This window comes from Notolepis coatsorum (assembly GCF_963971535.1).
Source record: "Notolepis coatsorum genome assembly, chromosome: 7".
Lineage (NCBI taxonomy): Eukaryota > Metazoa > Chordata > Actinopteri > Aulopiformes > Paralepididae > Notolepis > Notolepis coatsorum.
This window is the reverse complement of record NC_140171.1, coordinates 34,955,783-34,981,082: the sequence shown is the minus strand read 5'-3', so window position 1 is coordinate 34,981,082 and position 25,300 is coordinate 34,955,783. Positions and strand designations below refer to the sequence as shown.

Genomic DNA, 25,300 nt, shown 5'->3' with positions numbered 1-25,300 from the left:
CTCTGAGCGGATCTCGGCCTGTCTGTCCGACATCTCTGCCTGGATGACGACAAACCACCTCAAACTGAACCTAAGCAAAACAGAATTGCTCCACCTGTCAGCCAAATCCTCCCCCCTGACTGACCTTTCCATCACAGTCGAGAATGCAGCTGTGACCACGTCCCCGACCGCCAAGAACCTTGGTGTTGCCCTCGACGACCAGTTGAACTTCTCTGCTCACATCGCAGCGACAACCAGACCCTGCAGATTCCTCCTGAGCAACGTCAGAAGGATCCGCCCCTTCCTGACAAAAGAAGCCACCCAACTCCTCGTCCAATCAACAGTCATCTCCCGCCTCGACTACTGCAACGCACTGCTTGCTGGCCTCCCGGCCACTACCACCAAGCCTCTTCAACTCATTCAGAACCCAGCAGCCCGCCTGATCTCAAACCTACCGAAGTCGGTCCATGTCACCCCACTTCTTAGGGACCTGCACTGGCTCCCCATTGCTGCACGAATCCGCTTCAAGGCCCTCGACCTGGCATACCGTGCGGCAAAGGGAACCGCTCCCGCCTACCTCCGGGTCAATGGTCTCTAACTACACACCCTCAAGACCCCTACGCTCTGCATCTTCTGGCCGTCTCAGACCCACTCCTATCCGAGCTCCGGGAGGGTCATCAAGGAGAACCTGCCTTTTCTCAGTCCTTGCCCCACAATGGTGGAATGAACTACCCACCCCAGTTAGGACAGCCGAAACCCGTCAAATCTTTCGCCGTCGACTAAAGACGCACTTCTTCAACCATTATATGAAATTTTTTTTTTTTTTAAAAACGAACTAACCTTACTGTCATGTACTTGTCCTAATAAACTAACCTACACTGTAGCACTCAACACTTTGATGAACATTGTTACTCAGCTGATAGAGTTGTGCCCTTCCCGATGACTTGTCGTACAGAACTTGTAAGTTGCTTTGGATAAAAGCGTCAGCTAAATGACTAAATGTAAATGTATATAACTGATAGGGCATATAGACCCTCATCTTCACCTTTGATCACACTGCCTACTTGCTCATATGCGTATATTCAGAGTTGATTATTATTGTTTACACTACCTATTTTTACTTTCTACTGTACTATAATTATATTGCCTGTATTTATGTCTTTTACTATTACCATGCCCATATCTGTACCTCCCCCCCCTCCCCCATGCTGCTGCTATGATGCCTGAATTTCCTCAAGGGGATCAATAAAGGCATATCTTATCTTATCTAAGCTCAACCCACCCTTCTCTTGTCCTAGAGTAAGAAACATGCCAACAAGGTGCGGATGTTCTACATGCTCCATCCAGAGGACGGAGGACCTCCCTCCAAGAAACTAAGACCTGACAACCCTGTAAGTGCAGTGTTTGTGTTTGCGCGTGTGCATGCATGCTTGTGTATGTGTGTTTGTGTGTGTGTGCATGCTGTGTGTGTTCAAATGAATAACAGTTGAGCAGCAGTAGGCCTAACTGCTTGTGCTGTTCGTCCCAGGAAGGACAGATGCAAGCTGCTGTTGCCTTTGTAGCCTACTGGCTTGACTTTTTAAATGAACGAGAAGAGAACATTGGATAAGAAAATACTCTCTCAGAATCAATACCAGCTTTATTTAATGGTCAGAATAGCACCTCAAATCTGTTTCACTTGACAACGAGAGCTTATTTGCCCAGCTCTCGGTAAAAATAATGTTGGTGATAATGTACTGGACAGAACCTGCCCTTCTCAAGTCCCAGCAGTTTCTCTTGTTCACTAAGGCTGTTAAATTGTTTGTTGTATGGAAGATGGTGTAGTGGGTTATTAAGATGCGACTCAACATCTGGCATTATGATGTCACGTTGAGTCACCAAAAGGGGTTTATTTATGGGAAACTGTTTTAGCACACACATTTAAAGGGGAACGCTGTAAGTAAAATACATTTCAGTGTTCCCCTTGAGGTCGATTCAATGGCTAATTTGGTCCAAGTTGTTGTGTAAAAAGGTCTTTGGAGAAGATAATCTGAGTCACATAATCACAAGCTTGTAGAAAGAGATTGTGTATTCTGGCTGTTGTTCTGACTGTTTATGTTCTTGAAGTGGTGTTTTTATAGCAACGTTTTAACATTGAAGTGAATGGGCACTTCCACATCAGTACTACTCAAGCATCACTGACGGATCAAATCATATTTTGATTATATTATGACAGAGGGGTGAACATGGCAAATGGACTACATTTATATAGCATTTTTATCCAGAGCAGTTTACGACTTGTGCCTTACCTTCACCCATTCACTCACACATTCACACACAGAGGGTGGAGGCAACCATGCAAGGTGCCAATCGATCCTTGTGTTGTGTTAATTACAGCTCAATGAAATGATAAGGTCCCTGTAAGACAAGGTATTGCTATTTTATAATTATTTCATGGTGCTGTAATTAACACAACTCAAGCTTTCAATGTCCCCGATGACTGGTGATCATATTCAACCTCATTTACTCTCAATAACTGTCAGACTAAATAAATGTGTGCAGAACTGTTTAGAGTTTATGTGTGAGATTATGTGCAAAATAAAACGGCATTGTTTTCGTTGGTGTAGTGCCCCTTTAAGTGAAATCGTAGTAACGTAGTGAAGGGAAGTGGGTCAGGTGCTCAGCAGGGAGCAGGATAGTCTGTCTCGGTGTGTGTCGGGGCAGAGGAATATTGAAAGGTGAAAGGCCAGAAAGGCCACAAATTGCAACAATAGAGAGACTGAAAAGTTGGGTATAAAGTAGGGTGTGTGTGTGTGTGTGTGTGTGTGTGTGTGTGTGTGTGTGTGTGTGTGTGTGTGTGTGTGTGTGTGTGTGTCCATGAGTGCCTGTGTGTGTTTTCTCCTGATAATTCTCAGAGCAAACAAGTGGTGTGACTAAGCCCAGATTTTGTATGTTCAGGCAGTAATGCCATCAAATAGAGAACAGCAACATAACTAACAGGATAACATTGCCCACAAATAGACACAAACACATGCACAGATTCACGAACCCCCCCCACACACACACACACACACACACACATGCACGCACGCACACACACACGCGCACACACACACAATCACACACAGGGCTGGACTGGGACAAAAAATCTGCCCTGGCATTTCTGGCCCAGACCGGTCCACCACAATGGGTCGACACCACATATTTCTTAATTTGTGAACAGTTTTCTATTCAGAGAAATGTCCCCTCCCAGCTGCTGTTGATGCATACCAGTCCATTGTCTCCTGCAAAGGAGTTTCTGTGAGCAGTCAGGAAGGACTCCAGAGCTCACATATTGGCCCAAACGAGAGCACAGAGCAGACAGGATTTTAGTGTGTGACTGTAACGGTCACACTTTCGCAAAAATTAGGACATTTCATCACAGCTAATTTCACGACAGTATATTAATGGGAACATCCTGCACATGGCATCTCTTGCAAGGTTCACTACACTTCATTGAAGGGATTCATTACAAAATTCTGTATTAGGTTAGAAGAGGAACGAAAATAAAGATTGCTCACAGTGAGAGGGGGAGGGGAGAGAGAAGACAGATACTGTTGCTGCTTAACGTTACATCTTACATTTACATCTAGTCATATAGCTGACGCTTTTATCCAAAGCGATTTACAAATTGTGTACAACAAGTCAGCAGGAAGGTACACGCAAAGAGTAAGTGGTATTGTTCGTCTAGTAGTCCTTCACTTTGAGTCCATAGTAGTATAGTAGGTAGTAGTATAGTACATAGTAGATAGTAGTATAGACATAAGTAGTATAGTACATGGTAGTAAGGACAGTAAGCAGACTAGTTATTATTATTGTCTTTTATTCTGATATTGATTGAAAAAGTAGGAGTCCAAATAGGAGTGGGTTTCAGCCGGCGGCCAGAAGATGCAGAGCATAAGGATCTGTGTAGGAGGAGTGTGTAGATAGAGACCCTTGACCAGAGGTTTGATTGATTGATTGATTGATTGATTGATTGATTGATTGATTGATTGATTGATTGATTGATTGATTGATTGATTGATTGATTGATTGATTGAAAAGTTTATTAACAGATTGCAGAATGGGTACAGTACAGTACAGCTCAATACATACAATTGTTAAGAGGATGCAGACCTGAGAAAGACTTTCGTCTTGTTTCCATCAGGGTCCCCCATTTTCAATTCAGGTAGGAGGGAGCCGTTCCCTTTGTTGCCAGGTTCAAGAACCTTCAAGCGGATTTATGCGGCGAGTGCAGCTCTCTGAGAAGTGGGGTGACGTGGGCTGACTTGGCAGGGCGGAGATCAGGTGGGCCGCCGCTGCGATCTGTATGACTTGAAGCACCTTGACGGCACAAGCCGGTAAACCAGCAGAGCACTGCAATAGTCGAGGTGTGACATGAGTGTTGAGTGCAGGAGGAGTTGGTAAAAAAGGCTCCATCTCTTATACAGTAGCTGTCTCTTATAGAGAAGGAGACTTTGGAACAGCTGGCAGTCCTGAGCTAGATGAGTGGAGAGAGAGCAAGATGGCCAGTAAGGGGGTATGATTTCACACATGTAGTCCGGAGCATGTCAGCTTGTGACACTTCAAGTAGCACATTATAGGTGATCCAGAAATGCACCGGTAGCCAGTGGAGGTCTTTGAGTTGGGGGGGGGGGGGGGGGGGGGGGGGGGGGGGGTGATGGGTGGGAGGAGGTGTATGTCAACAGTCGGGCAGTGGTGGAAAGTAACCAAGTATTTTTACTCAAGTATTGTACTTAAGTATAATTTTGAGGTACTTGTACTGTAGGTGAGTATTTTCATTTTAGGGAACTTTGTACTTTCACTCCACTACATTTCAAAGGGAATATTGTATTTATTTTTACTCCACTACATTTATCTGAACCCATCAGCTACTAGTTACTTTGAAGAAAAAGATTGAGCAAATCTGCCAACTTCAGAGTTGTTGAACATAATCACAGCAGCATAACTGGACCACAAAGCACTTCAACCTTTAGAGGTCAATGGTTCGAGGCTTGAATGCTCCCAAGCACTGGAATACACAAACATCATGTGTGTATTGTCCCCATACATTTACTTTTGATACTTAAGTACATTCAATATTAAATACTTCTCTATTTAGTAGGATTTTGAATGGAGGACTTTTTTTATCTGGGTATTTCTACTTTTACTTAAGTAAAGGAACTGTGTACTTCTTCCACCACTGCACATGAGGAGGTGGGATGGAATACCAGCGAGGAGAGTGTTGCAATAATCAAGACATGAGGAGATGAATGAATGTAAGATGCTCAGCATCTGAGAATGTGAGGTATGGGCTACATTGCTGGTTATTTATTTATTTATTATCTGTCATCATCATGAGCGACCTGTTTTATAATGGACATGTAAACAAAATAAAAAAATACAAACTCCCCAGACATAATCTCTTTAGATACTTCCAGATTCGAGATTTCATAACAGGAAAAACCACTTTTCATATCAATGCTACAACATCAGCAGTAGAGCAGTTACTTCTCCGAGGTCCAACCAAATAAATCCATAACTCGTTTCTATAATGTCCTAAGCCAGACAGAATGTGTTGAATGTGCAGGATGTTACACAGACATGGCAAAATGAACTACGCATAAATATTGATGAGGATGCATGGGATGTGATGTGGGGCCATACAAAGAAGATGTGTGTGTAACTGTGCTAGACTGTTGCAGTTTAAAATCCTGCACCATTTGCAAATCTCTCCCAACAAAAGATATAAAATGAACCCCCAGCTTAACACCTTTGTGCCTAAAATGTAAAATCTCAGTAGGGACCTACACTCATAGTGTCTGGTCCTGTCCTAGAATCCAAGCATATTGGATGGATATTTTACAAGATATGGAAACAATATTTGGTGTGGTTTTGCAAATTAACCATCTGTCTTTGCTCCTGGGTCATTATAGGGTATTTTACTCTTGAATACTTGACATGTCTGCTTCACTCTTCAACGGGACTGTTTATGAAGATATGAACTCCATCCCCTTTTCCCAATTCAATGCTTCAACACTCTCAGGTGTGTTCCTTGACTAACTGTGGACTCTCTCTTTTGTACTTTGCTTGTAACACTATGGCTATGATGCCCCTTTGTCATCTGGGTTTCCTTGATATGATATGGTGATGTGTTTATTTGTATTTTCATTATATACTTCTGTCAATATTGCTCATGCTGATTGATTGTGTGGACCAATGTGTGTTGTGTGTTTGTGAAAAGGGAAACATTTAATAAACACATTGGACAAACAAGTACAGTTCAGACAGAATTTCATTGGAACATCAACAAACATGTACATCAAATGAAACGAGTACAAACAAAAAAAAACTAAAATATCAGAGTTCAAAACGTTCAAATCTTCTAACAGAATCAAATGTTCTAACTTCCAGGGTTTCTGTAATCCACTCCATTTGTATGGGGCATGCTATTTAAATCCAGTTTTGTCAACCTCAGCTTTTACATGTGGTGTATCCAAAGCCAAGTAATCTTGTGACCTAGTACCATATGTGCTGTATTCAAAAGCAATCAAAGAGCAGAGATAACCGGGATGTTTCAGTAGCAGAGCCTTATAGATCAATAAAATGCAATGCAAGTCCCTTCTCTTAGTTAAAGAAGGTCTTCCTACCTTTTCATATAAAACACAATGGTGAGTGAGAAATGTATACACAGCTATGATACACAGCGTGGAGGGGTTTGGAGGTGCTTTGCATCTAAAAATAAACATCAACCCAATAGGACAGTACTATGCACACCTCAGGTCTCTAAGCACCAGGACAAGTGAGCCTTCCAGTTTCTGTGTGCGTGTGTGTGTGTGTGTGTGTGTGTGTGTGTGTGTGTGTGTGTGTGTGTGTGTGTGTGTGTGTGTGTGTGTGTGTGTGTGTGTGTGTGTGTGTGTGTGTGTGTGTGTGTGTGTGTGTGTGTGTGTGTGTGTGTGTGTGTGTGTGTGTGTGTGTGTGTGTGTGTGTGTGTGTGTGTGTGTGTGTGTGTGTGTGTGTGTGTGTGTGTGTCACATGTTACTGAGTGAATGTAACGCGTAAGAATAAATTAAATAGGGTGGTCAAATTAGGAGGTAAGATAACTGCAGTATTACAAACATGTCAGACCAGTACACCAGGAAATGGGCAGAAATGGTATCATAGCCGATCAACTGCACCCACTATGGTCTGAGTATGCAGTCTTACCCTCAGGGCGGAGGTACTGCATGCCTAGGACTAGAACCAAACAATGCATTACGTCCCTGTTCCACGCAGCATTCAGCTGCTTAACAAGTTTTAATCATTTGGTCTTTTTAGCACTTGCACCATGGTGCCGTTGAGGGTCATGCAGTTTATGATGTTCGTATTCATTATTGCTCATGTCTTGTTTGTCTGTGCTGTATTGTTCATATTTGTGCCTATTAGGCTTTTTTGTTGCTCTCTTTGTGCAAAGCAAATTCCCTTGAAGAGCAATAAAGGTTTCATTCACACACATACATTCACACTAAGGGCCGATCCCAATAGAGCCCCCCCCCCCCCCCACCACTTGGCCCTATCCCTCTGTTTTGCTCGTGGCCATGTAATGTGTTGTGTGTGTGTGTGTGTGTGTGTGTGTGTGTGTGTGTGTGTGTGTGTGTGTGTGTGTGTGTGTGTGTGTGTGTGTGTGTGTGTGTGTGTGTGTGTGTGTGTGTGTGTGTGTGTGTGTGTGTGTGTGTGTGTGTGTGTGTGTGTGTGTGTGTGTGTGTGTGTGTGTGTGTGTGTGTGTGTAGGTGTGTGTGTGTGTGTGTGTGTGTAGGGTGTCCCGATTCTTTTGTGGGTCATGGGGAAGTGGTCATGTAGCCTTCCAACAGACTCGAAAAGGAGGGGTGGAAGGGAGAATGTAAATGGTGCATTTATATTATAGAGCTTTTATCCAAAGCGCTTTACAATTTTGTTCCCATTCACACACCGGCAACCATTACAAGGTGCCACCCTGCTCATCGGGAGCAATTAGGGGTTAAATGTCTTGCTCAAGGACACTTCAACACGCTGCCCGGTGAGGAGCGGGAATTGAACCGGGAACCTTTCAATTACCAGACGACCACTCTACCTCCTGAGCCAACTGTCGCCCCGGAACTAGAGTTGTTCCGATACCAGTATCGGAAATGCCTCTGATACAGCCTAAAATGCTGGTATCGGCGAGTACGCCGAAAGTCTAGCCTCCGATCCCATATGACGTAATTTATCAACAACACGTGCGGTATCCTCCTGCTGAAAGTGAGCATTATAAAACAAACGTGTTTTTAATCGACCGTGAATTAAAGTGTCAATGCTGTTTGTCATTTTAACAGCAGATACTTTCTTAAATGCCATCGTCCCGACAGAGCAATGTTGACGGGGAGCTCTGATGTGTTCGTTGCTGGTGTTATTAGCATTAGCTGAAGAGCTAACCGAAAAGCTAGTTTTAGCTTTAACGTTACCTTGGCTAAAGTTGGGGCTATTCATAATCCAGCAATAATGGCTGCAGACCTGCAAGCAAAGTACAGCAAGTTGGCAAAGGAGTATTCCAAGGTAAATCACTTTTTCACCAGTAACGTTACATTGTCTTGTCTTAACCTAGCTCACGCTAACGTCGTCACTGATCGACCTCTCGCACACAATTAATGACATGTTGCGGACAGCCATACCGGTGACAATGTTTAGCTTTTAGTGCCAAAGGATAAGAGTCTGAAGCGGAGTCTCAAAAGAGAATGTTGAATATTTATTGTGCATTAAAAATCTTTGATTTTTTTATTTAGTGCAACAACGTATAACGTCCGTGTGGAACCAATGTCCCAACAACCGTTCCGTGGGTGAACTCATTGAGCATAGTTGTCAATTAATGATACTAATACTAATCTATCACCTGTTGTTGAATAAATACCATTACTTTCTAGTTATTACTAAAAAACAATATATATAAAACAGTATCTGTAGCTGTAAAAAAAAATATATATATATTATTTATATAATATAAAAGAAAATGATGTATGCACTGGTATTGGATCAGTAACGGTATCGGCCAATACGCAAAGCTTAGGTATCGGAATCGGATCGGGAAGGAAAAAATGGTATCGGAACATCTCTAACCGGAACGTAAAGGATTTAGTTATTTTGTCTATCTCACACTGTTCCAAAGATGATTACAACTACTGTATTCCCAGTGCTCCAAATAAAAAATTACTTTTGATGGCGGACATGATGGTTATAAAGGTCAAGGTCAAGGTCAGATGTATTTATATAGCACATTTAAAAACAACCGAGGTTGACCAAAGTACTGCACAATACAAAGTACAAAAGTAATGTAAATACAATACTAATAAAGATACAACACACAAGGTGCACAATTTACACAAACAGAAATAGTACTGCAAACAGTAAAACAACAATAAACAAACAATAAAATACAACAGACCAATACAATATAAAATGCACAGTCAAAATAGAAGCAAGGATGTACGGCTCAACAAAGACTAAAAACATTGCTAGGGTTAGGGTAGATCTAGCTTGGGGGCAGCCAAGGCTCGGTCACCTTTAAGGTTGAGCCTAGATTTTGGAACATCCAGAAGCAACTGGTTGGACGACTTCAGTGCTCTAGCTGGCGTGTGAACATGGAGGAGTTCAACAAAGTCCTGAGGGGCCGGACCATTTAAAATCTTAAAAACAAACATCAGGATCTTAAAATGAATCGTGAAACGGACAGAGAGCCAGTGCAGGGAGGCCAGAACCAGTGTCACGCTTTCTTGTGCCGGTCAAAAGACGAGCAGCAGCATTCTGCACTAGCTGTAGGCGTCGTAGAGAGAGCTGGTCTAGGCCCACATACAAAGAGTTACAGTAGTCAAGTCTAGACGTAATGAAGGTATGCATGACCCTCTCCAAATCTTTTGGAGAGAGATAGAGCTTTATTTTGGCAAGGAGCCTTAACTGAAAGAAGGCACCTTTGACTACAGAGACGATTTGTTTATCAAATTTAAAACATAATCAAAAGTGTATGTCACTAACTGACATAAGTGAGTACGTCATTTTAACGATCAGATATGGCGAAACTGCTCAGCCGGACAAACCGCAGCTGGGTTGTAGAGCGGCAGTGATGTAGGAGAGACCTGTCTGGTTACAGAGAACCGCTGGTGTTTCGTAACTTGCAGGTGTTGCAGAGATATTCAAGATAAACCAAAACCAAGACTGGTAACGAGAAAGACAGCATTATTTATATTTAGAAGCCTTTATAGTTTTAATCAAAACAGCATATAATGAAAGAATGCTCCTTTTCTTTTACTTTCATTCCCTTTTCTATCTCACAACTACCCTCCCTAAACATTCTGCTTCTATTTCTATGTTGTTCTCTGGTTCTAGCTGAATTCTTTTTGTCTTGCTCTATGGTGGAGGCTAAAGGAGAGTGGAAGCCCTCAGCAATAGTATAGAGCTTTTGCAGATATTAGGCAATATGTGTCTAGAGTTTCAATGAATGTACCATCATTCTCCTGCTCTCTCTTTCTCTCTCTCCTTCTCTCTCTCTCTCCGTCTGCTCTCTCTCTCTCTCTTTCTCTCTCTCTCTCTCTCTCTCTCTCTCTCTCTCTCTCTCTCTCTCTCTCTCTCTCTCTCTCTCTCTCTCTCTCTCTCTCTCTCTCTTTCTCTCCTTCTTGGGGTATCTCCCAGGCCTTTCTGTGTGGAGTTTGCATGTTCTCCCCGTGCTCGCAAGGGTTTCCCCCCCGATAAGATAAACCCAATGGAAAAACATGCACAACAACAGATCGCTAATGCTGTAGCGTCCTTGATGAAGACAGACAGGAGCACTTGGATTGGTCCCCTGGCGCGGCTCACGTTGACGCCTGTCTGCTCCAGGCTGCCCTTGGGGGGGAAGGACGACGGGATGGGTTAATCGCAGAGACGAATCGCATCGGCGATCCTAAAGAGACAATGCATGCGTGTGTGTTCCGGTGTGTGTGCTAAACTAACCGCTGTGTGTACCGCTAAAAAACATTGAGTGTCGTTGCATGCCGAATAAAGACCTCTGCAACAGGTCCTGCATTATTATTATTATTATTATATTTATTCTCTCTCTCTCTCTCTCTCTCTCTCTCTCTCTCTCTCTCTCTCTCTCTCTCTCTCTCTCTATCTCTCTCTCTCCCTCTCCCTCTCCCTCTCTCTCTCTCTCTCTCTCTCTCTCTCTCTCTCTCTCTCTCTCTCTCTCTCTCTCTCTCTCTCTCCCTCTCTCTCTCTAGGACAGTGCAGACACTGCAGTAGACCAGAATAAATGTTGCTCGCTGTGTAACATGTTCTTCACCTCAGCCGTCGTAGCTCAGTCTCACTACCGGGGCAAGACACACGCCAAGAGAGTCACACTGGTGCTGGGGCCTCTGGCCATGCCTTCTCCTACAGGTAAAACACACACACATACGTGTACACACACACATGTGACATTGCACACACATGCACACACACACACACATGCACAGACACACATAAGTGTACACACACATGTGACATTGCACACACATGCACACACACAAACACAAACACACCTTCCCACACCTCTAAAGTACAGTATGTTGTATTTCCGGCTGCCTTTGTCTCTCCAGGATCTCCTGTAGCTATAGGAAAATGAATGGGCTATTAATAGATTGCTCCTAGCTTCATCTGTGGTTCATGCTGGCTTTTTAGCTGGAACAATGTCTTCTAATATTGATTTCTCTATCTGCTAAGGCAATTACAAAAAATAATCTAATAATAATTAGTGGTGGGACTCGTTTAAAAAATGTAATCGAATTAATTCGAGACTTTATAGTAAATGAATCGAAATTAATCGCATTTTAAACGCATATCAATATTATATGCGAAAAGCAAAATGTTTCAATTCAAATGGATTTTGGTATACGAGTGAATCAATGAATATACATTATACATACATTTAAGCAGCAAAATCTTGTTTATTAGCTACTACACAGACCAACAGTCAGATCAATGCAATTTTTAACAAAGTGCATACATTTTAGGAATAATATATTCATCCCTCGTCACTTGGTTACGTGGAGGAAGGGAGATACTATTGTCACAGGCAGAGGAGGGTTAATTGAGGAGTTGATTAGGACTGATGGAATACACCTGTGCACCACGTGATCTCCCCCACACACACACACACACAAGACACACATAGCATAAAGTCCTAGGAGAGACAGAGAAGAGTTGAGTGGAGGTGAGGAAGGAGCAGAGTTATAATAATAATAATAATAATAATAATGCAGGACCTCTTTAGGGGGTCTTTAATCGGCATGCAACGAACTGGACATGCAATTGGAGCGGCACCCACACACCGGGATACACACACACACAGATGCATTGTCTTTCCTCAGTCGCCGATGCGATAGAGTCTCTGCGCCTAACCCATCCCGTCGTCCTTCCCCCCATGGGCAGCCGGGAGCAGATAGGGCGTCAATGTGAGCCACGCCCCGGGGACCAATCCAAGTGCTCCTGTCCGTCTTCGTCAAGGACGCCACAGCGTTAGCGATCTGTTGCGCATGTTTTTCCATTGGGTTTATCTTATCGGGGGGGAAACCCTTGCGAGCACAGGGAGAACATGCAAACTCCACACAGAAAGCCCTGGGAGATACCCCACCTGGGTACCTGGCATCATGGAAACCTGGTCCCCGAGCGGGAATCGAACCCTGGACCTTCTTGCTGTGAGGCGACAGTGTTAACCACTACACCACGTGCCGCTACGTGGAGAGAGTGTGAGATACTGAGTTTGTGAGGTGAGAGGTAGTTTGAAGGAGAGGTTAGAGCAAAAAGGTGTTCGTGTTACTGGACCCTGGACTGGCTGAGATACCCGCTTGTGAAACTGACCCTGGACCGGACGACAAACCCTGAGTATTGAACATCCCCTTTTTGTAAGAGAGCCTGGAACGTGTTTTGACCCTGGACTGTAATTTGACTACTCTCTTGCCCATCGGACCTGTACTGTTGATCAATGAATATTCTTGTTTATTGAAATTGTGCTTGTGTGGACATTGGAATTGTTTGTTTTGGTCCGTGTCAAGCCTGAACACCACAAGGCTTGTCACAATATATATATAGCGCAAAGGACCTTTTCTCTTTTGAAAGGTAACATTCCGAAGTTTCTTACACAATAAAGAAAAATCACTTTGAGTGCTAATGAAATAGAGTAACAGAGGTTTGAACACACTGAAGTAAAAGTTTTGTGTACTCACATTTCTGTTTAGTGGTTGCCAGATGGATGTTTTTAAGTTCCAGTTGAGAGGTAGGAGCTTCAAAACATAACTGTCCCATAGCCTGAAGTCTTATAGTCATACAGGTCCAAAGTTTAGAAAAATTGCACGAAAAATGTGTGTTTAACAAAGGCAATAATTCAGCGTGATTATCCAAAATGGCCGTCCACTGCCATTAATTTAGCCTCTCGAGTCAAAACAAAGGACTTCTTCGTCTTCTTGTGTCACCTTCCCCCACTCTGAGCACCCGTCTGGGATTCCTCTTGGAAAATGTGGTCAACATTTTCGCCATCAGCGGTGACTGGTCACTGGTCAATTCAGGACCGTTCACAACCGGATGTGGTCACTTGTCCAAACGGCTTGTCAAATGACGCTCGCCGGATGTTTTGTCTTGTAACTCAAGAATGGAATCACGCAATAGGTTGAGGGGGGTGACGATTGATAGGCGGCAAATTCAACTTTCTAACAATGTATCGGCGAAAACGCAGCCCCGGAGCCGACAGACGAGAGAACAAAGTGGAATTAATTTTGTTGACAGAGTCACTTATGGGGCGACAATAAGTTGGTCATGACGACAAGGTCTTCTCACTTAGCCATTAATCGGCGTGGTTTATTATCACATTGCACCCAACAGTACATGAGACCTTCTCTCAGTGAGAGGTACTGTAGATGGGAAGACACAAGAGGGGGAGTTAACATCTCCTTTTATACCTCTTACCTGGCGCCAGCATTAATAGCTCCGCCTATAGCGCCCTCTTGTGGAAACAGTTACATGCAATCGTATACATCACATAACTTTAACACTCCCACTTACGGCTGTCTTGTATACTGTACAACTTTTCAAAAACAATCTTCAAAGAAAGTAATACAGTTCAGAGCATCAAAAAGGATATGGCAGTCAATACTACATAACAGTCAATATTTACACTCCAAACATGACCTCTGCAAATCTTCTCAATTTCAGTTTGGAAACAGGATTTGTCATAGCGTCTGCTACCATGTCGTCTGTCGGACAATAAATCAGTGTCATCCTTTCCTCCCTGATGACATATCTGATGAAATGATATTTTATATCCACATGTTTACACCTCTGTCGGCACACAGGGTTTCTAGCAATCGCAATGGTTCCCTGGTTGTCTTCATAAACAACAGTTTTCTTATATACATAGGTATCCATTCCTTCGAGCAGTTGTTCTAGATAAATACATTCCTGTATTGTCATAGCTAGAGCCATGTATTCGGCTTCACAAGTTGATAGTGCCACTGTGGGCTGCTTCTTTGTTTTCCACGAAACCAGTGAGCTGTTTGTGTTCAAACTCACACAATACCCTGTGGTACTTCTTCTGTCTGTGGTGTCTGCCGCCCAGTCTGCATCACTGTAGGCTTTAAGCCCTAAGCCCTTGCTGCTCTTTCTGAAACAAAGCTGTTTATCTGCTGTACCTTTGAGATAACGAAAAACATGTTTTGCTGTAATCCAGTGCTCCTCTGTGGGGTCAGCAAAATGCTGTGACAATTTACTCACTACAAAACATAGGTCAGGGCGAGTACATGTTGTCAAATAAATTAGGCTACCTACAGCTTCTCTGTACATTTTTACATCTGTCAATTTCTGAGCATCCTCTTGGTAGTTTAGTTTTTGATCACATGGTGTTTCCCTTGTTCTACATTCTTGCATGTCAAAACGTTTCAGGATCTTCTCCACATATCTCTTCTGGGATATTTTTACACAACTGGCAGACTGTTCGAAGTCCATGCCTAGAAAATGCTTTAACCTGCCTAGGTTTCTAGTGTTGTCCGCTGCGATGATTAAATCATCCACTTCTGTATTTAAACATAGAATCCACTCCTGTATTTAAACATGGAATCCACTCCTTCTGTATTTAAACATGGAGTCCACTCCTTCTGTATTTAAACATGGAGTACCCTCCTTCTGTATTTAAACATGTAGCTACCCTCCTTCTGTATTTAAACATGGAGTACCCTCCTTCTGTATTTAAACATTTAGCTACGAACCTGGCTTTGTACTTGTCGTGGCCTTCAATACCCTCCTTGATTGAGTACACCCATTTTCCTCCCACTGTCTGTCTGCCCTCTGGTAACTTGGTTAGAGTAAATGTGTGGCTGTCCTCTAGGGACCTCATCTCCTCATCCATTGCTCTCTCCCATTTACTTGATTCAGGGGACACTATGGCCTCTTTAAAGGTCTGAGGTACTCCACTCACTACTCTGTAGCAGTAATCAATGCTGGTAAGTGTACTGTCATCCTCGTCACTTTCTCTCCGGGCATAGTCTTTCAGATACTTTGGGGGTTTGTGTTCCCGTGAGGGATACCTCCCACTGCATGGGGCACGTGACGTCACCCTCGGGTGCTCCTCGTCATCGTCCTCTGGGGGTTGCTGACTGTCTGTCTGCACGACCGTGCTAAGTACACTAGGCTGAGGTGTCTCTGTTTCTTCACACCTTATTCTGGAGTCCAGCTCTGGCTCCTCTGTCTGTGTCTCGTTCTCACATGTTGTCTTTGTGACAAATTTGACTAGCCTGTGTTTTTGCACTTTCCCTTTACCGGGATAATAGACTAGGAAAGCGGGGCTTCCTTTGTCGTGCCCTACAAAGAGTCCTTTTTCACATCTGGACTCGAGCTTCCCTCTGTCCTGCTGGTAAGCATAACACACTGATCCAAATTTGTGCATTCTAGCTAGATTACATTTCTTTCCTGTCAGTGCTGTATACGGGGTGGTGCCTGTGTGCTTATTAAAACTCCTGTTTCTGGTGTAGGCAGCTTCTTGTACCACATAATGCCATAGGCTCTTAGGTAAGTTACCAGCTATTAGCGTACACCTAGCCATTTCGAAAAGAGTACGTCCTTCCCTCTCTGCCACTCCGTTCTGGTGTGGGGAGTACGGACATGACGTCTCGTGTCTTATCTTGTTCCTTCTCAACAGTGATTGGAACTCTCTATTTGTGAACTCGGTTCCGTTGTCGGACCTCAAGCATCTTATGTTGCCATAAGGGGCTACGTCTGCCAGGAATTTCTCCGTGGCCTGGAGTGTGTCATTCTTTGCTTTGAGAAAGTAAACAAACACTGCCCCTGTACACACATCTGTAAAAGACTGTACATATCTAAAGCCTCCTATGGACTCGTTGCTTACTGGACCGGCTAGATCTGTGTTAACTAGCGCAAGTGGTACCTTTACTTTTTCTGTGGGATTTCTGTTTCTCGATTGAGTGAACTTCCCCTTTATGCACACTACACATTCTTTGTCAGGTCTACGCTTTTCACCTTCAATGTGCATGCCTTCTGTCACTGCTTGCAGTTTCAGTAAATCCTCATAATTACAATGACCCATGATCTCATGCCATGTCTGAATATCGTGACTGACAGTCACATTACACATATCATTATTATTACACTTGTCGTTGTCATTACACACTGTTTGTAGATAATATATTCTCTTGTACACCTCTATGTTAAATCGCGTACCGTCAGGCTCTACAAGAACATTTCTACCTTCATTGAAGAACACTTTGGCACCGTTCGCAGTAGCAGATTTTACAGAGAATAGTTCTTGTGGGAACGAGGGTATGTAGAGAGCGTTCTTTAACGTCACTGTACACCGGCGCCCCTCACTGTCTATGAGGCATACCTGTGCGTCTCCTCTCCCTTGCGCCAACCCGTAGGTGCACTTCCCGTCTGCCAGCTCCATGCTGTGTCTCTCCGGCTCGAAGGTGTTGTCAAAGTTCTTGAATCGATTCCTGTCGTTGATGACGTGGGACGACGCACCTGTGTCCACGATCAGTCCCTTCCTTTGGGCCTGCTGCAGCTGCGTTGGCTGGGTGACGTACGCTGTCTGCACCCCGAAGATGAAGTCCTCTTGTCCCGCTACTCTCCGGGCATCGTCTCAACTCGTCTCACGTCCACCGTCGTTGCCATCTTGTCCACAGCCGCCATCTTGTCCATGCGCGTACCGTGCGCTCTGGTCGCGTTTCTTTCTGCACACTTCGTCTGTGTGCCTTGTGGATTTGTAGAAGCTACATCAAACGTCTTTGTGCAGTTATCCTTCCGATGCCCTTTTTCTCCGCATCGCAAACACGCCATCTCCGTCATGGGCCTGGTCTTCTCTCTCTGCGTCACCCGGGCCTTCAGCACCCTCTCTGCCGCCTCCGCGGCGGCTGGGTGGGTATCTTCTGAGGCCCAAAAATTTCGCAACTTGGCCTTGAACTCTCCCAGCGACATGTCCGCTGAACAGTGTGTTACCAGTAGTGTGAACGGTTTGTACAGCTCCGGTAGTCCTCTCATAACCATCGCCATCATTAATCCATCGTTTGGTGCTTCTCCTGCACTCTTAAGCGCCATAATGATCTGCTCAGCTCTGATGACGTATTCGGTCACAGTCTCGGTGTGCCCCTTCTTCAGCGCTGTTAGTGTTATGTAGAGGGATACGATTCGGGGTCTTCACTGTCCGATATAATGTTCTCTCAACACTTTCAGGCTTTCTCGGCCTTTGTCCTTTGTGTCGCGGAATATCAGCCCCAAGCTTGTGTCGTCTAGCAGTGGTGCTAACTCACAGTATGCGTCGGCATTATGCTTGTTGTCCAGGGCTCGTGCGGCCGCCGTTACTTCTCCCGTAGGGGCCGTCAAGATCGTTGTCTTCAGTCCCACACCGTGCATGCAGCACAACATGCGCTCTTCCCAGAGCTCATAGTCCTCTGCTCTTCCGTTGAACGAGGGCCATTTGCTCTTCCTTTGGTCGCCATCCTCTTTTTGATGGTAGGCGTAGCTTTAGCTCCTGTTGGCCTAGACTTTAGCCACGCGGTGCTCCCGGTGCTAACCTAGCCTATACTTCAGCTAAACTTGCCCTTATTATTTCGCCCCTGCGTGATCTGGTCCCATAACCTGTTGACAGAGTCACTTATGGGGCGACAATAAGTTGGTCATGACGACAAGGTCTTCTCACTTAGCCATTAATCGGCGTGGTTTATTATCACATTGCACCCAACAGTATATGAGACCTTCTCTCAGTGAGAGGTAGATGGGAAGAGACAGAGGGGGAGTTAACATCTCCTTTTATACCTCTTACCTGGCGCCAGCATTAATAGCTCCGCCTATAGCGCCCTCTTGTGGAAACAGTTAGACAGTTACATGCAATCGTATACATCACATAACTTTAACAAATTTAATAAAGTAAAAATGTTTATGTAGTTAATTAATCGAAATGAACGCGATAAAGTCCCAGCCCTAATAATAATAAAAAGATTGCTAGCCAAAGGTAGCTTAGCATTGCAGCTCTGGTCACCCGACGTCACCAGCGCCAGTGCATTCTCGTAGCGGAGCGTAACGTAATTGCAACATCCGGCCATTTAGTTTTAGCAATGTGGCTCTTAAAATAAGGCTAGTTAGCAAAACGCATAATCCTCCTGTAAATGTCACTTTGCCTCTCAGTCAAATGTAGTTTAAAGGACAAAATGACTGGTAAACAGGAAAGGGAAACACCATTCATTTTCACCATAGGCGGAGAAAGAAAAGGAACCAGAGCTGTACGTGGTATATTTCTCCTGACTTCTCATTATCCGTTTGTTAGACTCATCGTCCTGTCAACCCAAATTCCCCCCTGTGATGTCACCGCCCCCTGCTTCATCTTCTTCCTGGACTCTGGCCAATGGGTTTTGTAAGTCATGTTGCATGTGCGGGGCGTGGTTCAACAACCCAGCCATGGCCCAGCAACACTACGAAGGCAAGAAGCACCGCAGAAACGCGGCCAGGGCACGACTTCTGGAGCAGCTGGCTGACAGCCTGGAAGACTGCCCCAACACAGGTAGAGGAGAGGCTGGAGAAGACAGAGAGATGAGAGGCTAGAGAACACAGGTAGAGGAGAGACTGGAGAACACAGAGAGAGGAGAGGCTGGAGAACACAGGTAGAGGAGAGACTGGAGAACACAGTGACAGGAGAGACTGGAGAACACAGAGAGAGGAGAGACTGGAGAACACAGAGAGGGGAGAGGCTGGAGAACACAGAGAGAGGAGAGGCTGGAGAACACAGAGAGAGGAGAGGCTGGAGAACACAGAGAGAGGAGAGGCTGGAGAACACAGAGAGAGGAGAGACTGGAGAACACAGGTAGAGGAGAGACTGGAGAACACAGAGAGAGGAGAGACTGGAGAACACAGAGAGAGGAGAGACTGGAGAACACAGAGAGAGGAGAGGCTGGAGAACACAGAGAGAGGAGAGACTGGAGAACACAGTGAGAGGAGAGACTGGAACACACAGAGAGAGGAGAGACTGGAGAACACAGAGAGAGGAGAGGCTGGAGAACACAGAGAGAGGAGAGACTGGAGAACACAGGTAGAGGAGAGACTGGAGAACACAGGTAGAGGAGAGACTGGAGAACACAGAGAGAGGAGAGACTGGAGAACACAGAGAGAGGAGAGACTGGAGAACACAGAGAGAGGAGAGGCTGGAGAACACAGAGAGATGAGAGACTGGAGAACACAGAGAGAGGAGAGGCTGGAGAACACAGGTAGAGGAGAGGCTGGAGAACACAGAGGAGAGACTGGAGAACACAGAGAGAGAAGAGGCTGGAGAACACCGAGAGAGGAGAGGCTGGAGAACACAGAGAGAGGAGAGGCTGGAGAACACAGAGAGAGGAGAGACTGGAGAACACAGAGAGAGGAGAGGCTGGAGAACACAGAGAGAGGAGAGGCTGGAGAACACAGAGAGAGGAGAGACTGGAGAACACAGAGAGAGGAGAGGCTGGAGAACACAGAGAGAGGAGAGGCTGGAGAACACAGAGAGAGGAGAGGCTGGAGAACACAGAGAGAGGAGAGACTGGAGAACACAGAGAGAGGAGAGGCTGGAGAACACAGAGAGAGGAGAGGCTGGAGAACACAGAGAGAGGAGAGACTGGAGAACACAGAGAGAGGAGAGGCTGGAGAACACAGAGAGAGGAGAGATATTACTTTTTTATGACAACAGTGCAAATCCACTGGTCCCATCGTTTTGTGGTTTAGAGAAAATGCAGCTATATTACACTTATATTACACTTCCTTGCAGTGTTGGCCCACAATTGCTGAATCATAAGGGAAAGATTGGATTGTATCTACAGTATCTTGTAAAATAACTTATGCAAATCACCTCATAGACTGGCAAAGTCAGTCAGTCAGTCAGTCAGTCAGTCAGTCAGTCAGTCAGTCAGTCAGTCAGTCAGTCAGTCAGTCAGTCAGTCACTCACTCACTCACTCACTCACTCACTCACTCACTCACTCACTCACTCACTCACTCACATGAGTATAATATAACCAAAGGTACATAAGAAGAAAATCACTAATACACAATAATAACTAATATCAAAACAAAATATTGCTTTCTTCTACTGGAATGGCTCTTACACTAGGAGTTTTGTTTCACATCTATGGCATTTGTGTTCTTGTTGTTGTTCTAACACTAGTGTTGTCAATCGATTACAATATTTAATCTGATTACAGTTTTTCTCAATTGCTTTGGTGCATTTCTCTGATCAGAATTAAAGTTCTCATAACTGTTAGTGCATTTCTCAAAACAATTAGTGCAAACTGCAAAACCTAGGTGATAACCTGCAGAAGCGTGTCACTTGCTCAAAATGGATAATTCATTCCTCAAAAGCAAGTATTCATGTCAATGAAAGTGTCACTGTCATCAAAATGAAAAGTCCTGACACCATTGTTTATGAACAAGATAGTCAAATGGCTTTGCCATGTTTTCGTTATGACAGTTCACTCTGTAAGTGTTTTCCAATGCAAAAAAAGTCAGATCTTGGTGACACTTTCTGAAAATGCTCAAGACAGCACTATACACTATTTGCACAGCCATTTGAAATCTACAGTTACACATTGCTGTATTTAGTGAGGTAAATGAGTACAAGACACGTATGTTTCACATTTTTACTGCATATGCTCTTTGCAATTTTAATTTGTTCACAGCATTGTGCAAAAGAAAAATACAAACTAATTCACAACAAACATAAGAAACACCCTTTGGCCTTTGGGTAGAGCTGTGTACAACTGTAAACAATATTGCAGTACATATTGGAACTGAATTAGAACATACAACATACACAGTACTGTAAATCATTCATTCACATCCAGACGTTCCTGTGTGTCTGGCTATTGGATTCAGGAATGGGGAGTAGGGAGGGAGATATTCCACCAGCATCCTTTCATGTGCTGCAAACCACTGTGTGACCAGAATTGCGTGGTGAAAACACACATTATCCCATACAACAACGTACTTGGTCAGATGGTCGCCATTTAGACCCCTCTCATTCTCAGGGATTATGTCCCTGTAAAGAGTGTCTAAAAAAGTCAGCAGATGTTGTGTGTTGTATGCACCAATGCGGGGCATATGGGTGAGGACGCCGTTTTCTGAGATGGCTGCACACATTGTAATATTCCCTCCTCGTTGGCCTGGGACATCAGTGGTTGCTCTCTGTCCAATGCGATTCCTTCCACGCCTTCTACCTTTTGCCAGATTGAAACCCGCCTCATCAACATATATGAATGTGTGCAGCGATTCCCTGGCATCCAGCTCCATTCAGGGGAAAAATTATAAAGAAATGTATAAAATTTGCTTGACAGATTTTGACAACTAGTTCAACATATTTGTATGTAATGACTCAAGCAATGAAATGAGGACTATTAGTTTTATAGGGAATGACTATTCAGCAGTCATAAGTATAGTTCATTTTGACTGACATGACCTAAGCAAATGATAATGTTATAAAACAGCAGAGAATTGTATGAAAGCAATTGATGCATGTCCAAAAGCATTTGCAATTTGTTCGGAGGAATGAGAAACTGCTACTATGATGTGCACAAATTACAAAATGTTGTGGAGGTTGAACTAACAGTTATGAGAACTTTAATTCTGATCAGAGAAATGCACCAAAGCAATTGAGAAAAACTTGTAATCGCATGATTATCCATTGTTAAGTTTAGTGACAGTGACTACATGGTAAAATAAGGTAAAAAAAAAAAAAAGTATAGTTTTTTTTTGTATCTACCTTAAACAGATCTTTTTCAAGTTTTAATACTCTTATCAACATGAGAGTCAACAAATGCTGCCTTTATGCAGCCATTTAACACAAAAGGATGACCCTCATGCATTGCACATTTGCATCAAATTCAAAACAGAGTGATGCACAAAATAACTTAAAAGAAAATAATAATTTGAAACAATGAATAAAGTGTGCATGAAATAATAGGGGAAAGAAAACGTTAGGAACTTGTTACATTCACAGACAAGGGCTGAGAACTCACCCCCCCCCCCCCCCTCTCTCACACACACACACACACACACTCTCCCATCTCTCGTGCCCCTTCCTCATCTCTCTCACCCCTCTCTCTCTCTCTCTCTCTCTCTCTCTCTCTCTCTCTCTCGCACGCACGCACGCACACACACACACACACACACACACACACACACACACACACACACACACACACACACACACACACACACACACACACACACACACACACACACACACACACACACACACACACACACACACACACACACACACACACACACACACACACACACACACACACACACACACACACACACACACACACACACACACACACACACACACACACACACACACACACACACACACACACACACACACACACACACACACACACACACACACACACACACACACACATACACACACTTTGAGTCAGAAACAAACATAGTATCAATGAGAGTATCAATAATACACCTGAGTGAAGTCTAGTCAAAATAATAATAAATAATTTAAAAAAATGTAAACGTTAATCATGCATTAAAAAAATAGTGGCATTAACAGAATTGTGCGTTAATGACGCATTAACTTTGACAGCCTTAGCTAACACACAATCGATATGTAAACCCATTTGTACACAGTATGCAGATGTGCATGCAGTAAATAGGACAGTTATCAGGTACTGTACTGTATTTATTTGTCTATATCTAGGACTGAGAGCAGCTGCAGATTGAGTCAATAGGGTAGTCATCATGTACTGTACTGTGTGTACTTGTACATGCAGACTGAGTCAATAGGGTAGTCATCAGGTACTGTACTGTGTGTACTTGTACATGCAGACTGAGTCAATAGGGTAGTCATCATGTACTGTATGTGTGTATTTGTACATGCAGACTGAGTCAATAGGGTAGTCATCAGGTACTGTACTGTGTGTATTTGTACATGCAGACTGAGTCAATAGGGTAGTCATCAAGTACTGTACTGTGTGTACTTGTACATGCAGACTGAGTCAATAGGGTAGTCATCAGGTACTATACTGTGTGTACTTGTACATGCAGACTGAGTCAATAGGGTAGTCATCAGGTATACTGTACTGTGTGTACTTGTACATGCAGACTGAGTCAATAGGGTAGTCATCAGGTACTGTGTATTTGTCTCTGTACTATGCAGGACTGCGGAGCAGCTACACATGCAGAGTGTGTACCATGACTCTCAACTCAATAGAACAGTACTACGCACACCTCCAGGGCGCCAAGCACCAGAACAAGTGAGCCTTCCCGTTTCTCTGCTTCTGTGTTAGTGCATGTGTGTTTATATGTACACAGTGTGTGTGCGTGTGCACACAGGCATGTTTCTGCATGTGTACTGTTTATGTGTGCATATCTGCATCAGTATGTCGATCTCTCTATTTATCCATTTGTTTCCATCTATTTTTCCGTCTGAGCACTTAAAAGCCAAAGCGACAAGACAGCGACAGAGTTTGTGTATCAATTCTGGGCATTCGTCTAGGTCGTTTCACAACGCAACGCGCACAGAACGTTCCTCTTCTGTTGTCACAGGTAGCCTGCTGTAATGCGGATGCCTTCTAGCCACTACCCACCTGTCTTTGGCAAAACCGTACCACTACCCTAGCGTATTGCATTGAACAATTCGTGCAAGAACCCGAGGGAAACATAGGAATCTCGTATCGAGCACCTAAAACAAAGAACATGCTGATGTAAGGACCACCACATCGCCGGGATGTTGCTAGCTAGCTCGCTAAGTTGCGCTAACGTCAGTTGGTTAGGACGGCAATGGCTAGAAGGTTGCTCCAGCCGGCTGCCTCTGAACGCAGAAGAACAATGCTGTGTGCATGTTACACTGTGGACTGCTTTATGAATGCCCGCCATTGGAGCAATTTCTGCTCTATTGGCGTTTATGATAGACACTTTCTGCCTAAGGTGGAATCATTACCGCTGCCATGGCCCAAAGCAAATACATCATTACAGATGGCGGGTTGCCAAGTTGGAGAAGCAAGCTGCAGCGTTGCCATGTTACATGGGGAACAGAGTTCCTGGGAAAAACAGGAAAGAGACCCCCCCCCCCCCCCACACACACAGTAGAGGTTCAGTACTTTCTTGTGATATCACATTCAATACCAAGTGATTTGGATTTACTTTACAACTGCAATCACAGGGGCTGTCCAAAATGGATATGGTGGATCTTCAATATACAGCTACTGCAATGGAATTACACTTTCCAAAGCAGGAACATAGCAATATTGTTCTATTTCACTAGAACGTCACTATGTAAGCAGAACTCCACTCGCTCTCAGTGAAAAGAGCTGTATTGAAATTATGATTCTTCATTTTACTTGCAGTACTAATTTCCCTAAGGGGATTAGGCTAATAAAGTATATAGCTAGTTAGCTATCATTTCAGTTATAGTGATTGTAAAATACATTTATGAACACCAACTGTTGCAAATGCAATAGATTTAATTTTGACTCCATGAGACATTCTGTTTAAAGGAACACGACAACTTTTGGGGAAATTAGCTTATTTGCCGTTTTTCCCTGGAGTCAGACAAGAATATGGATACTGTCTGACTCTGGGGCGTGTGTGCATGCATTACAGAGAGAGAGACCTGCAATGACTTGAAGTGGATACGGACCAGTAGCCTAGCATTGTAAAAAGTAACGAAATACACTTTCCAACAACTCCAAAACATATTTACATGTTGTGACTTGTGTATTCACCACGTGTAGAAATAACAATGTAAAATGAGACATTGTCATTTTGAAAGCAGACGCATAGTCTGAACTA

The 25,300-nt window shown here is 43.9% G+C and overlaps 1 protein-coding gene across 1 annotated transcript in view; it reads left to right on the top strand.

Moving 5' to 3' along the window:
* Positions 1–23,767, top strand: part of LOC311231619 (zinc finger matrin-type protein 4-like) — a gene marked incomplete at both ends in the record, with an annotated part of 36,050 nt that extends 12,283 nt beyond the window's left edge. The window contains 4 exons of the mRNA XM_084318247.1: positions 1,278–1,370; positions 11,217–11,373; positions 18,797–19,030; positions 23,667–23,767. Coding sequence (XP_084174373.1) covers positions 1,278–1,370; positions 11,217–11,373; positions 18,797–19,030; positions 23,667–23,767 — 585 coding nt within the window. The remainder of the gene's footprint in view (positions 1–1,277; positions 1,371–11,216; positions 11,374–18,796; positions 19,031–23,666) is intronic.
* Between the last annotated feature and the right edge of the window lie 1,533 nt (positions 23,768–25,300).